At 39.7% G+C, this 13,946-nt stretch overlaps 2 protein-coding genes and 1 long non-coding RNA gene across 7 annotated transcripts in view; 2 read left to right on the top strand and 1 right to left on the bottom strand.

The window, feature by feature from the left end:
* The window catches only part of eml3 (EMAP like 3), a 55,966-nt gene extending 53,092 nt beyond the window's left edge, over positions 1-2,874 (top strand). For all 3 annotated transcript variants that reach the window (XM_042401477.1, XM_042401479.1, XM_042401478.1), the window contains one exon: positions 1,983-2,874. In XM_042401477.1, coding sequence (XP_042257411.1) covers positions 1,983-2,189 — 207 coding nt within the window. In that variant the 3' untranslated portion in view covers positions 2,190-2,874. The remainder of the gene's footprint in view (positions 1-1,982) is intronic.
* LOC121889488 lies at positions 2,411-4,941 on the bottom strand. Its single transcript, XR_006093546.1, has 3 exons — positions 4,868-4,941; positions 4,227-4,290; positions 2,411-2,488 (listed from the first exon to the last, which is right to left on the bottom strand). It is a non-coding gene; the product is annotated as an uncharacterized LOC121889488 (long non-coding RNA).
* mta2 (metastasis associated 1 family, member 2) overlaps positions 4,934-13,946 on the top strand; it is a 27,821-nt gene continuing 18,808 nt past the window's right edge. The window contains exons 1-2 of one of the 3 annotated variants that reach the window (XM_042401481.1): positions 4,934-5,025; positions 5,180-5,350. In XM_042401481.1, coding sequence (XP_042257415.1) covers positions 5,323-5,350 — 28 coding nt within the window. In that variant the 5' untranslated portion in view covers positions 4,934-5,025; positions 5,180-5,322. Of the gene's footprint in view, positions 5,351-13,946 lie in introns of all 3 variants that reach the window. The other 2 variants (XM_042401482.1, XM_042401480.1) reach the window with 2 other exon arrangements.

Here is a 13,946-nt window from a genome sequence, read left to right as displayed (position 1 = left end):
ACAGAAGAGTTAAGGTAGAATTATACTTGTGCATCACAGTGTACAACAGTCCCAGCTAGAGAACCTCCAGTGATTTATAGTTATAGTGATGATTATTATGAAAGATCTCTTGACAGTTTTAAGACATATTCCATGTTCCAATTCTTTTTTTAATTACCTTGTTACTGCGTTCTTAAAATAAATTCTACTCCTTCTCATTCCTGAATATGTAAATATTGCTTATTTCAAAAGTTTTGCTGCTGGACCATTCTCAATGTATGTACGCTGGAGGCTTCAAGTTTCCACATCATCCTTTTTATAAGTTACATATGAGGCCAGTATTGGGCTCCAGACAAGTTGTGATGTCACAAGTCATGCATGTAGGCACAAGTTTTAAACAGATTTTAAGGTGAGCACAGAGAAACATTCCTTCTTCAGCAGATGAATGTGAAAACAAACATCATTCTGCACAGAGAAGAGAACAACATCACAGTGAAGTAACAAAAAGCAAAACACATATTTGAGTGGAGAGGGACTTAATTATATCAATCTATAACGGGCTCTGAATTGGTGAGATATATATATTTTTCACTTAGTTAACCTATCACATGATTACACAATTTGACGCAACATTCGCACTTCTTCTCAGTGTCATAACTGCAGCTGGAATCAGCAGGACATACTGTCCATCAAGGATAAACATCCACTAATCCGCTTAGAAATCACATGCAGTAGCAGCTTCTCATAACCTCACATCTTGGCTTATAATCATCATGTTTTCTACAGTAATCCAGTGACTGTGTCTGTACATTGATGGATCTGCTAGTCACCAAAGCAGTGTTAGTTTTTCACGGAGCTGATACCCTGCTTTGATATTCAGACACTCTGAGGTTCATCCTCAATAACTGTTCACCAGTCTTCAGCAGATTCACTACATATGTTGTGTAGTGCAGGATAAGCTGACTGATGTTCCACAAGTTGTTATTTTACCTCATGATGACATATTGAATCCAGCTGCTTTGTGCAACTTGACAGCAGCGGGTAAAAAGACTATCAGAGGTTAAGAACTGTCTTAAAAGTGCTTTCTAAATGTATTTTATTAACACTCAAAACCACCTTTTATTTCATTTGGACTTCCTGCCAGTGAATCTGTTTTTAAAACATGCAAATTCCATTCCAAAGCTATTCTGACTTGTTCATTTCCACCATTCCACCCTAAAGCGTTACATTTCCCTGCCTTCATAGCACCACTGCAACTCCAGACAGATGTGTTGAACATAATCAGGCCGTATGGTGCTTTAATTATATTCCCCAAATGAACTGTGTTTACATCCGTCTCTGTAATTCACTCTATCACATAGAACAGCATTTGACTTGCCTCAACTTCAACCTTTTATTTGTACTGCAGCTTTTACACAGGCTAGTGCAATTCTAACTGCTTACATTTTTAAAAATGTAAAAATAAAAGCAATGAAAGAGATAGAAATAGATTTTAATAAACGGTAAAATCCATAAAAGACACACTCTAATCTTGATACATCGCAAGAATGTCAGACACGTAGGCTGCTGCAAGACCATGGAGTGCTTTACAAACAAATAAAACCAATATGAAAAGTGACAAATGTGAGGAGTGTGTGTAGTGTGTGTGTAGTTTCATGTTTTGAGCAGTGCGTGTCAGTTACATCATAGCTACAGCAGCTACCTGCATGGTTCTGTTGATCATTACCTGCTAATACACATAAATCCAGTTCTGCATCAGCAGGTCTATACATGTCATCTGCTGATGATCCTTTCCATGTAGATTTCATCAGCAGGTCTGACAGCTGCTCTGCATGATGACAGTGGTTTTGGTTGGTTTCTGCTGGATTCATTTACATCACAAACAAATGAAGGGGGGTGCTGTTGTTTTTTTTTTTTTCCAGAGCAGATGGAGTTACAGCTTTCACAATAATTCGATTAGCAGTGCGTTCATCCACAGTCTTCCCTCTTTCTCTCCCCGCCAGGCACCGAGCCACAGGTATGAGGGCCACGGCAGCCACGTCACCAACGTCTGCTTCACCCACAGCGACTCCCACCTGCTCTCCATGGGCGGCAAGGACACCTGCATCCTTCAGTGGAGGGTGATGGGAGGCGGGGCGGGCGGCAGCAGGGAGAGACTCGCCTCGGCCTCATCCACCTCCACCAGCTCTCCGGAACCTGCCACCAGCTAGGAATGACATGACAGAGAGGGAAGTTTTTACACACAGCCAGAGAGGCGTGTAAGTCAGTGGACGGCAGCCTGTTATTGGCTCTTGGGTGCCACTGCTGCCTCAGTTTCATACAGAACATGTAGAGGAATCCTCTTCAGGAGGAATGTTCATATTAAATGTACACTTATGCACCTCTGTAATCATGTTTAATCCTTGTGAACTGGACAGTGTGATGTACTTACCATAAGCACAGACTGTTGAACATGTGGAGAAGATCATTGGAAGTCATATGTTTGCTGGTACAGAACATGACTTGACTGCTGTGGTGACAAAGACTTTGGTTTCAGTGAACATTCCTGTGTTTTTAGTTTCACGTCCATCTCGTTCTGCATTGTGGCGTGCGCCATCATAAGTGCCTTTATTATGACATAATGTTTTATATGTTTTTTAATATTTCCAAGTGTTTGGTTGACATCTGAGCTAATATTGAAGCTGTTTTTGTGCTTGCGCTAGACAGACTGTGACAAACCTTTTCAAATGTCAAATCAACTCTCAGCATTTCTGACTAATTAATTTCTCATTTTTAGTAGATCAGTACACTTGAAAATGATTAGTACAGTTTTATATATATTTAAAAGAATGTCAGGAATACTGTGATGTTGCATCTGTCAATCTCCTAATAAATAACTGATGACTGGAAACTGTATTGTGTGTCAAATGTCACTAGTGGGCAGTGTTGCTCCAGGATGCTGTGCTGTGTGTTGAGGAACTGCAGTTCCAGTTTACACTACAAGTCCAAGGTCAGAGACCACTTCAGATTGAACCCCATTAGTAAAGTGGGATTTTGCTCTTATTTCAATTATGTTAATGAAACTTAGACGTGAAAGTAGGAGTACTACAATATGAAAAGAAACCTCTGTTATAAGTAAAAGTTATGCAATAAAGAAAATACTCAAGCACACACGTATTATCAACAAATCTACATATGTATAAAGTATCAAAAGTCAAATAAACATTCACATATATGTATGTATATAGATATATATATATATAGAGAGAGAGAGATAGACAATTAGAAAGATGGGGCTCATTTTAACAGCTTTATATACTGCTGTGCAGTTCAATATGTAACAATTCATATTTTATGAACTGATTATATGTTGTGTAGTGTAATAAAAAGTTCCTTTTCCGTTTAAAATGTAGAAGAGTTGAAGTATCAAGTAGCATAAAATGGAAATACTCAAAATTTAAATACAATATGTGAGTAAATGTACTTCCTTACTGTCCTACACTACCTCTCAAGGGATCAAAAGCTAAATGTGTGGAGTAGATGAAAAGTTGACAATAAATAAAATAAAAATACAATTGGTAAGTCGGTAAGTGAAATTTTTGAGATACAAAGGTACAATGTTGACTGTCAGAATTAAGAGATAATTCAAAAATATTTGTCTCTAAATCAAACTTTTAACTTAAAAAGGTGGAATCATGAGATACTGAGTCAATATTATTGAAATGTATTTGTAAGTAATTGCAGACAACAACAAAAAAGACAAAGAAGAAGGAAAAAAGCAATTCCAACATAGCAGTCCAGTAGAGAACATAGCAGGTTGAAGCTGTATTGCAACTTTATATTGTACCAGTATAAAACACAACTTAATGATGAAAAAACATTGTATCAGATAAAATGTTACACTATTCCCACCATACTGATGCTAACAAGACATTCTGATTATATATTTTCATATTTATTCATTAAACATGTTTTAAATTTACAAATGAAATACTAAGTCAAGGCATTGACTTTTTAAATCAATATGATCAGACACTATTAGTAGTCAATTATAATAATTCTAATTTTTTTTTTAACACTTTAACTAAAATTATTTCCAATCTGACTTACTTACTACTATAACCTGCTGTGACTTCCTGTCTCACAATTTTAATTCAAAAAGTTATAATTGTGTCTCACTATCTCCTAATATTGACTATGTATCTCATAATTTTGACTCAAATGGTTATAATTTTGACTCAGTGTGAGTATTTTTACTTTCGTCTTACCTACTATTTGATCTTTTTTTTTCTTCTGGGAGTTGGGCTTCCATACTTACTCAAATTAAACTACCTGAAAAACAAAAATGACACTTTGGTTACACAGATCACAGCTTATAGACACATACATCCTGTCACTAAGGGTTACAAGTGGACATGATTTTACTTTAAGCGGTCACAATACAAAAAAGGTTGGTAAACCAATGCTTTCAGTCATAATTCTCTCACATTGAGTGTTAGTGGATAAGAGTAATAACTAACTCTCATGCAGCTCAGTCCCTGTGGAACTGCTAATGCTAATATTATTACTATTCCTACTATTATAGCCTGTTACATGTCTCATAATAATAAAGATTCCATTGGAGTTTGCTGCTGCCGTGTGTGTGTGTGTGTGTGTGTGTGTGTGTGTGTGTGTGTGTGTACATTCCCAATTTCCTGCTTTGTCTTCATCTTGCAATATGTAGGGACTATATTTTTATGTAAACCGTATTCCCTCTTTTAGTAGTTCTCTATTAAACTTTTTATCTGTTTATTAAATGTATTTTTACTTCTCCACCTCCGGTCATTTGCAAGTGTGTCTGTATTTTAAATTACAAAAAATAAGTTGTTTATTAAACCTGTGTCGGAAGAAAAAGTTAATTGTCAGATACCGGAGATTGCCGACAGCCTCCGAAGATGACGATTTCCGCACGAACGAAGGGGGCCAGTGAGTGTGTGTTTTTTGTGTGCGAGTGTGTGTGTGTTGAACTGAGCGGAGGTGAAGAAGAGGAGGATGAAGCTGGGAGCGGAGGATGGGAGGAAGAGTGGAGTAAGAGACAGGCTAGCTGTGTGTGTGAATGAGTGAGTGAGTGAGGAAGAGGAGAGGAAGGTCGTCGGAGGGACCGAAAACAAAGACTTGTATTTTTTGGGGATAACCTCCGGAACATTACTAACGGAAACTTTCAACTTTTTACCCGCCACAGCTCGGCTTGTTGTGCCCGGAGCCGGCTTTGTTTCACGGCGGGGGTGTCTACGATAAATGAAGGAATAAAATAGATCCCCATCGACCTTTTTCTACCCAAGCGGGGAATACCCGGGGACTGATTTTGATAAAGGTTACGAGAGAATGGCGGCCAACATGTACCGAGTGGGAGGTAAGGAATGTTTTACATTTTTAAGACTCCCCCCCAACAACGTGATTGTTCGTTTCGGCAGCAAGGTGGCTAACTAGCCGCTAGCTGTCTGTTCGGTTAGCCGCTAACCGACGCTAGCTGTTTCCTCGCGTCCGTACGTGCGTCAAATCTATTAAAACATCCAACAATGTAATACAAATGTAAATAACTCCAACAGTATGGCTCAGTTTCGACTTAGTTGCAATTAACCGGAACCACTCCTGCACTCGGCATAGATAATTTTATGATACACCAAGCAGTGTGTATTTTTTATCTTATTTTATTTTATTGAAAATATCAACTTTTAAAACAGATTGGTGTGATATCCCGAGTAGTTTCCTCCACCAAAATACCCCGTCGGCGGGAGGCTGCCGTGCAGTGTGAACCACTTCTGAAAGTTGGCATTAAATGTAAAATAAATTAAGCTTTATGGATACTACAGTTCACTGGTTTGTAAGTAAGCGAAGCAACCGTAAATTGACTCATTTTCTGACATGGAGTCGGTACATATGGTAACGTCCTGGAGGTGAACACAATGCCAGACAGCATGAAGCTAGCTGCCGTTGAGAGACCAGCATCCGACGGAAGCTAACGCTAGCTAAAACTGGCCGGTGTTTCGGTGTAACTAGTGACCGTGTTAACTGGTGACTTTCAGCCTAATGCGTCCGTGGTTGTCGTGGTGACAGCAGCTGTTGAAAAGCCTGAAAGCCTTGAATTGTTTTAAATTGAATGTTCAATACAGTATGTTTTCGGCTGGTCCTGTTTGCTTTTCCTTTTTCTCATCTACAGTATGTAAATTAAACGGTGTCGCCAACAAGAAGTATACACATTTCTTGAAGTTACTTTTAATGCGGGGAAAATATAAATTAGCAAAGCAGCTAGCATGTAATGAGGACTTTGATATAATACAGGTTAATTGGTTGAATATTGGCCACTTTCCGATTGAGGATAACGGTATGAAATCCCAAGATGGGCTGCTGCACTGCCAACTTAAAGGCTACCATTTGTTTCCCACATTATAAGAAACGTTACGAGAGGTGACTGAGTCTTGCTGAGCACAATTTAAGTTACATGATGGTTAGCATAAATATTAAACACAAATGAATGTGTATTTAAAGTTGATTAAAGTAAAATTAAAGGCTCCTAGGAGGACACCTACGTGTTCTATTCAGGTTTTCAACAGCTGCCGTCACTACGGGCAACCATTCGACTAAAAGTCACCAGTTAACACGGTCACTCATTAAACCGAAACACCGGCTAGCTTTGTCAGCGGGGTGGGTTAATTTCATTATCGCCTCCGCCATATCACTTCATATGCAACGGGTAGCGTTAGCCGTGCCAGCTAACTTTGATAGCTAAGTTTTGTGAGCTAAGCCTTACGTTGTGGTTATATGTTTTAGTGATACTAACCGTTAGCTAAATGTTTAGTTTACTAATACCTCTCCATATAGCATTAGCCATTTGTTAATACGAAACACCGCCAAGTGAGACACGTCGGATAACTTTGTGTTAATTCCAGAAAAGGCTGAACTAACACTAACTTTCTACCAGTGCAACAGTTTCAATGGCAGTTAGACTTCTTCTTGCATAATGTAGCGCTTACTTTATCTCCGCACAATTTAATTACATTAACTTTCACAGCACCTCGTGAAATGTCAGGTGTTTATATGATATAGTATAAGATTGCAGGCAGTCTCATTAACATTTTCACCTCGCCTCGTCTGCTCATATCGGGTTTTTAAAAGTCACCATTATTGTGGAGAGAGGCAAAACTCCGGTAGAGACGGCTAGTTGTCAGCTAGCTTGCCTCCACTATTTTTTTCAGTTTCATCGATCCCGATGGCTACAGAGACAAGTGTACTTGTACTTCACTGTGGGTGTTGATATGTCACCTCGTCTTTTCAGTGTTTGTGACCAACATTTTATTGTCTATAAGCATCAGTAACGATGTTAGGACTTGGTGTACCTTCTTTGAGTCTGGCTTTGGGGCGGCAGAGATGGCTGAATTGACAGTGAGACAGTGTGACAGGCTTACCGCTGTGTAAGGTCACATAAGAGCCTGTAGGCTATTTAGGTCATGGTGATTAAACAGTACTCTGCAAAATATGCTGCCATCATTTTTTTTGTTCAATGTAAACAGTCGGGTTTTGTAAGTAATTTGGTATTAAAATGTAAACGTGTGTGTTATAAGGTTGTATTCCTCTGTGTTGTTTTTGCATCGAGCATCATGTTGTTTTATTTTCCTCTTATATGCACAGCAGACATGGCTTTGCAGACAAGAGCATCTGTTGGCAGTGACTCCATATCCCACCAGCATACCTGCACTCACTCACATCCTTTCACGATCAGTGTGTGTTGATGCTCCAGCAGGTAGTGTCGGTCAGCGTGGCTCCCCGGCTCTTCAAGGCAGAGTTATATTTTTGTGAAAATGCATGATATTATATTTGTGCAGGGATGTAGAGAAGAAGGCTTACAGAGCAGCTAATGTACAGACCTCAAGTTGAAAATGTCAACAACAAATTGTGGTAAAGCTTTATTTTACAGCCCTGTAATTTCCTAATAATAATAGTAATAATAATAATAATCCCCTAATAAATTCCTACTATGTATTTATGGGGAGTATCACAAGAAAAGTGATCCTTGCACGCCTGAGCCTGTGCTGAGCGATGAATTAAAGTAACAAAAATCAGCTTCCTCACACCATCAATGTTTGATACATTTTTTTGAATAGCTACACTATTATACATTACTGCAACAGCAATGAAATGCCTGGTGAATGTAGTTATGGAATACATTTTCCTGAAGTGTTGACAGTGCAGGGGAGCTGATATTTGTTATTTTATACTAACTTTAGGTACAGTAGAGACAGTGTTAATAACAGCTGATTAATTTAGGAGTTGGCGGCTAGGCTAATCGACTAATCGTTGCAGCTCCTATTTGCTTCGTTTTACATGGAGCTTTTCTGTCATGGAAATCAACAACTGTTTATTTTTCTTATATTTAGCTCCAAATTATGTTGGGTTTTTTTGTTGTTTTTTTCCAGGAAGCCTTCTAGAAAATTACTTAAGAGGTTTTAGGGAAATTACAGACCTGTCGAATAAACTCTTCCTCAAACCGTATGTATCTGTTTTCCTGTTCAGGGCTGCGTATTTAATGTTGAAACTTTCTGACAACTGACCGACTGTAGCATTGAGTATCAAAACTCTCACACTCTGAACTTTGAAGGTTTGGTCAGATTTATAGTCTTGTATTGAATCATTTCTTTTCCTGATGTCAAACAACTGTATTCTGTTGATATTTTTAGTTCCAAATAGGGTTACCTCAGTCTCCTGTACATTCTGGTTTGGTAAATGTCACACAGCTGTCTCGTGCACACATGAAAGACACATGTAAATATGTGGGCAGATATCAGCGTGAGTGTGAGGCCTGTGCAGATGCACGGATACAGAGGTTTGCTGTTCCCTCGTACTGTAAAGGACATGTGATGTCCCTCTCTCATGCACATTCAACAGGCATCTAGGAGGGAACTTTGCACAAGATACGTTCACTTGGAAGCTGCTGGGTTGCACTTTGTTTTGCAAAAAAAAAACCTCGCTGGATCATGTGTGTGCAGTGGAGTTTCATGTCATACTAAGTCTAGCTCATGTAATAGTCCAGTTAGTGTTAGCAACAAGCATATGATTATGTAATGACGCTCAAATTGATTTTTAACTAGCCCACACAGTAACAACGCTAAGTTGTTGGGTTGTATAATGCAGGAGCAATAGTGAAACAAATGTTATGAGTAATATAGGCCCTACCAGTAATGAATCTATCAGAATGAGTTGATATTTACGGGACACGTGTCCGTAGATTTTGCTTTCTCTTGTTGCAGCTGGCTCGGTGCACGCAGTTCTGTAAGAGTGAGTGCCTATATTACCAGTCCTCCAGAAGCACACAGTGTTCAGTCTGCATGTAAGATCATTATCTTCCCTAGAGATTAGTCAAAGGGCTTCCTCCTCTTCATTCACCCTCAAGCACCCTGCACACTGCGCCACTCCAGCCGCATACGTCCACAACAAACACTCACGGCTGCAGACGCTTTCTCTCTTCAGATCTTTTTTTTTTTTTTCAGACCCACTGATACTTACATACATGCATTAACATAATACCAGCTGGTCTCTTTTTCACAGGCGACATGATTATGCCAAGCCAAAGTGTCAGGTTAAGCTGAGCTGTGTGTTTTTGTCTACAGAAGGGTAGACGGGTTGAACCCTCTGAAGTCCAGTGTGTCTTTCCCGGATCATTGATCCGTCAGCCCCCTCTCTCTCACTGATACACTCAGCTGGCTTCAGTGCTAGTCAAACAGGATCATTCTGTAATTTGTCCCACTGGGAAAGAAGAAGAAGAAGAGATTGACAGCCTGAATATAACAAAATAAGTCCCTCCTTCCACCATCACTGTGTCTCTACAGCTAGAATCAGTCATGTCAGGCACATGAGAGTGCAAATCCCCTTTTGGTGTCTCAGCCAGCGTTGTGATGTAATGTGGTGATGTTGTGTTCCTTCACTGTGAACAAGGAGGTGATGCTTCTCTGGTCGGGCTCTCCATCAGTGTGATAAGTAGAGCAAGAAATCCTCTCCCTGTCTGGATTCTTCCTCCTCCATCTCTTGCTTGTGGTGATGCATCAGAAACCCACTGATATCCTCCTGAGGCTCTCTGTCCCTGCTAGTGGGAGGACCAGATGGAGCTTGACGTGAAGCCACACTGCTGTGCAGAGCTGCATCAAAAGCTACAAGGAAGCACTGTGTCTGTGATAGTAGCATGATGACTGATAAATGACTCGCAGGTTGGATCAATAAGAGCTTTTAAAAGGATGATATCTCTCAGGTGGAGCTGCCTTCAGCTGATATTATGAACCCATATTTAGTATCTATTTACAAAAAAAAGAACAAAAAAAAAAAAAAAATCCAGCAATTACAAAGTAGCATGACCTCTTTTAAATAATCAATTTAGCCAACTGTTTTGCATTAATCACTCACTAATGTGCACCAAATAAGATTAGAATTACAAATGCAATTCAGCCTCACTGTAGTGTTACATTAAATGGCTAATTTAAGCCATTTGAGACGATTTGTATTCGTATAAGAGCATTGTGGTCAGAATGGAATATTGTAATATGTCTGTACAGTAACCTCAGAAAATGAAAGAAAATCCATACATATATTATATATATCACATATCTGAAAACCAATGTTTAGTGCTGTGAGTTTGTTGTTGGTAATGACTGAATGATAAATCCACTACCCATGATGAGTCTCATCTGTCATAGCTGTCAAGAAGAAGCCAGTCAGGTGCAGATCAGAGCTGTAGTGAATTCATAATTCTTGCTTGTTGCAGTTTGGGATCCAAGCACAGCTGCCAAATGAATCTCAAATGCAAAAAGGGGCCTTAAATAAAGTTCTGGGTTTTATTATCAGTTTTCAAAAAAACTCTTAATAGTTAGCTTTCACTTGTCATCATCTGTTTTATCATAAGGTTTGTTCATTTGAGTTAGATGTGTGAAGCATGTTGTCACTTTGGTTTTGAAAAGTTCTCTATGCATAATAATATTAATAATAATAATGTATTATTATTGTTGTTGTTATTATTAGTGGTGCACAAAACAGAATTTTAAGCTCGTTGATTGTATGTTTTGTACTGAAATGCACCATGGGAGGTCTCCCCATGCACAGGCTGGTGCCTTTTTGTCAATTTTTTACAAATCTTTTATACTGATGATTGTAGGCTCGTAACCAAGGATTATTTCATCTTTGACTGACCTGATTTTTTTTGGGGGGATTAATTGATTATTCATTATTCTTCAAATTTTCCACTTTGTCCGACAAACAGTCCAAAACCCCGAAATATTCAATTCACTGGAAGCGTCAAACGCTCGGCGTGTTTGTTTGAAAATAACCAAAATGGTCGCTGATTATTTTACTTTCGATCGACTAATCATTTCAGCTCCTGATGACTCAAACCATAAGCTCAATATGCAAATTAGGTAGGTAGAGCTGACAAACTAAGCGGAGATGAGGCATCTCAAGTGGAGTGATGTGAAAGTGTTGTATTAGCTCTGTTTATTTGTCCTCTGCAGAGGAAGAGCTGGTCTGCAGCTTTTTTGACAGGCAGCTCTAGACAGCAGGAAGAGGCAGAGACCTTTTCAGCTTGTTGGTCCAGATGTTTTTCTTCAGATTGTGGGTACAGTGTACAGATGCAGATGAAATATCCAGATGAAGATCGCATGTTAATACCAGGTGGGATCTTTAATGTGTCCTCCGTGTTTTATCTTCACTAGTTGTTACTGCACCACACTTGACTGACTACATTATCTCCCCAGCACAGTAGGTTTACTTCACCACCGTCATAACAGGCTTCACTCAGTGTTTGACAGTGTTGGAACTGATGCTTGTAACAGGATTTAACTTGTTACTACAACCGCCAGCCTCCACATTCTCTCTCTGCCCTTTCCCCACTGTCCTTCAGTTCACGTGGTGTCTTATAGAGATGACAAGTGGACCCAAACCATGTCAGCAAAATGCCCCTCAAAGCATAACAGAGCCACCTCACTGTAGGGGTCAAGCATCCAGAGCTGTTACGGTTTTTCTTTTAATTTGTCACCTGTCTGTATCTCTGCTGTTGTAAAGTTAAGGCTGACAGATGAGGGTTGGGTCAAAAAAAATCCATTCGTATAAGAATCGTGACTCTTATCTTTTACGATTCTGAATTGATTCATAAGTGTTAAAAATTGATTTTTCTAAATGTTAGTTGATAACGTTATGTTGACTGAAGGAAAATGGTGCGAGGGCAGTGCAGACCCAGACAGTCTACAGCGCACTCATGCTAGAGATATCTTGTAGTTCACCTTCAAAGAAGGCAAGCATTTGGGTGTATTTTTGATTTAATGACTAAATAATTACCTTTGTGAGATGAACGTGGAGTATATTAATATTTTATACATCACTCGGAGACTAACGCTGTGTCTACACTGAATGCGTCTCAGCCGCGTTTTTTCAGTTGTCCAGTTCATTTCTATGTTAATCAATACAGCTGTCTATACAACCCGCATATCTAAGCGTATTTTTATTCTCCATTTTAACTTTAATTGATGACGTGCTTGTCTTCAGTCAAAAAGCAGCAGGGTTGTATACATCATGGCTGTAAAACGGTGGATAAACGCATTTAACTTCCTATAAATTCTTCACAATAAAAGCCTTCCGTTAGTTTGTCAGCGGAAAGCTTTTAATATGAAGCGGCAGCAGGAAGTGTTTTCATCAGCAGTAACTTAACACAGCTCAGATATGGCTAAAAGTAATCAGGAAACAGTAAAATAAAGCAGATATTTGAAAGTACAAACAGCAACACAGGAGAGAAGCTAAACTTCAAACCACAGAGATTCAGTTAGAAGCTACAAAAGTGCTGAGAAGTGAACACAGAGAGGCTTTTAAAAACCTCTTTCTCTCTGGTCTCCAGCACAGACATGAGTAGAGTCTTACAACACACACTTGTTTGAGGGGGAGAAGCAGGAAAATGGGAGGGGGGGGGGTTGTCACCGGTTGGCCGCAGTCAGCAAGACATCGCCGCAACCCACTCGGAGGCGGGTCAGGCACTCTTCGGCCTGACTCCGGGGATGGTCCATCTCAGGAGGGACTCGGCACAACCTCGGCGTGTTGAATCTGGTAATGGAAAACCAAAGTCAACACAGCTTGGTTTGACTTGGCCCTCGAGATTCCCAAAGATTCCCACCTCTACTGACAGACCTGCTTTATCCTACATTTCCTCAGTTTTTCGTTTGACTGAACTAAGGCCGTTGTTTGAGGATATGTGCTGCATGTGTGGAGCTGAATGTCGATCGCACTGCACACCGCTTGATCGTCTGGCCATCATGCCGCCACCATGATGCTCTGGCCTAGCCTACTGGCCTCTTGACCTTTTTTGATGTGACCTGCAGAACTACATGTCTGACTGCACACATATTATTCATGCCAGAGCCCAAAACCTGAACCAGTAATACAGGAAAATCATTTTAGCTTCTGGATTCGGTCCAGTTGGACTTTAGGATATTTGATGTGGCGCAATGGACAAAGTCTGAGACCTTAATCTCGCTTAGTGACTCCTGTACAATCCATCCTAACCATATTTCATTGATCTGTTTCCCCCTCTGCCACATTGATTTCACTGCTAATAAGAGCTCAGTGGAGGTACAGGCAGGCTGTGTGTGGGGAGGATTACTTGTGGTTTGCAGGATGGGCTGTGAAGAGCACTGGATTTGATGGAGGCTGAGGCCTGTTGGCGCCTTGCGGGCTCATTGTACTTATTAAGTTCTACTGACAGAACCCAGCGTAAGCTACAGGAGCATTGATCTCTTTATCTTTATTAGATCTGCAACAATTAGTCGATTAATCAATTAGTTGCCAACTATTAAATTAATTACCAACTGTTTTGATAACTGATGAATCATTTTAGTCCTTTTTTAAGAAAAAGACCAGATTTCAGCTTCTCAAATGTGAATCATTTCTGGTTTCTTTAGTCGTCCATGACAGCAAACTGATTATCT

The sequence above is a fragment of the Thunnus maccoyii genome, chromosome 22, assembly GCF_910596095.1.
Source record: "Thunnus maccoyii chromosome 22, fThuMac1.1, whole genome shotgun sequence".
NCBI classification, from domain to species: domain Eukaryota; kingdom Metazoa; phylum Chordata; class Actinopteri; order Scombriformes; family Scombridae; genus Thunnus; species Thunnus maccoyii.
This window is presented reverse-complemented; position numbering and strand designations above follow the sequence as displayed.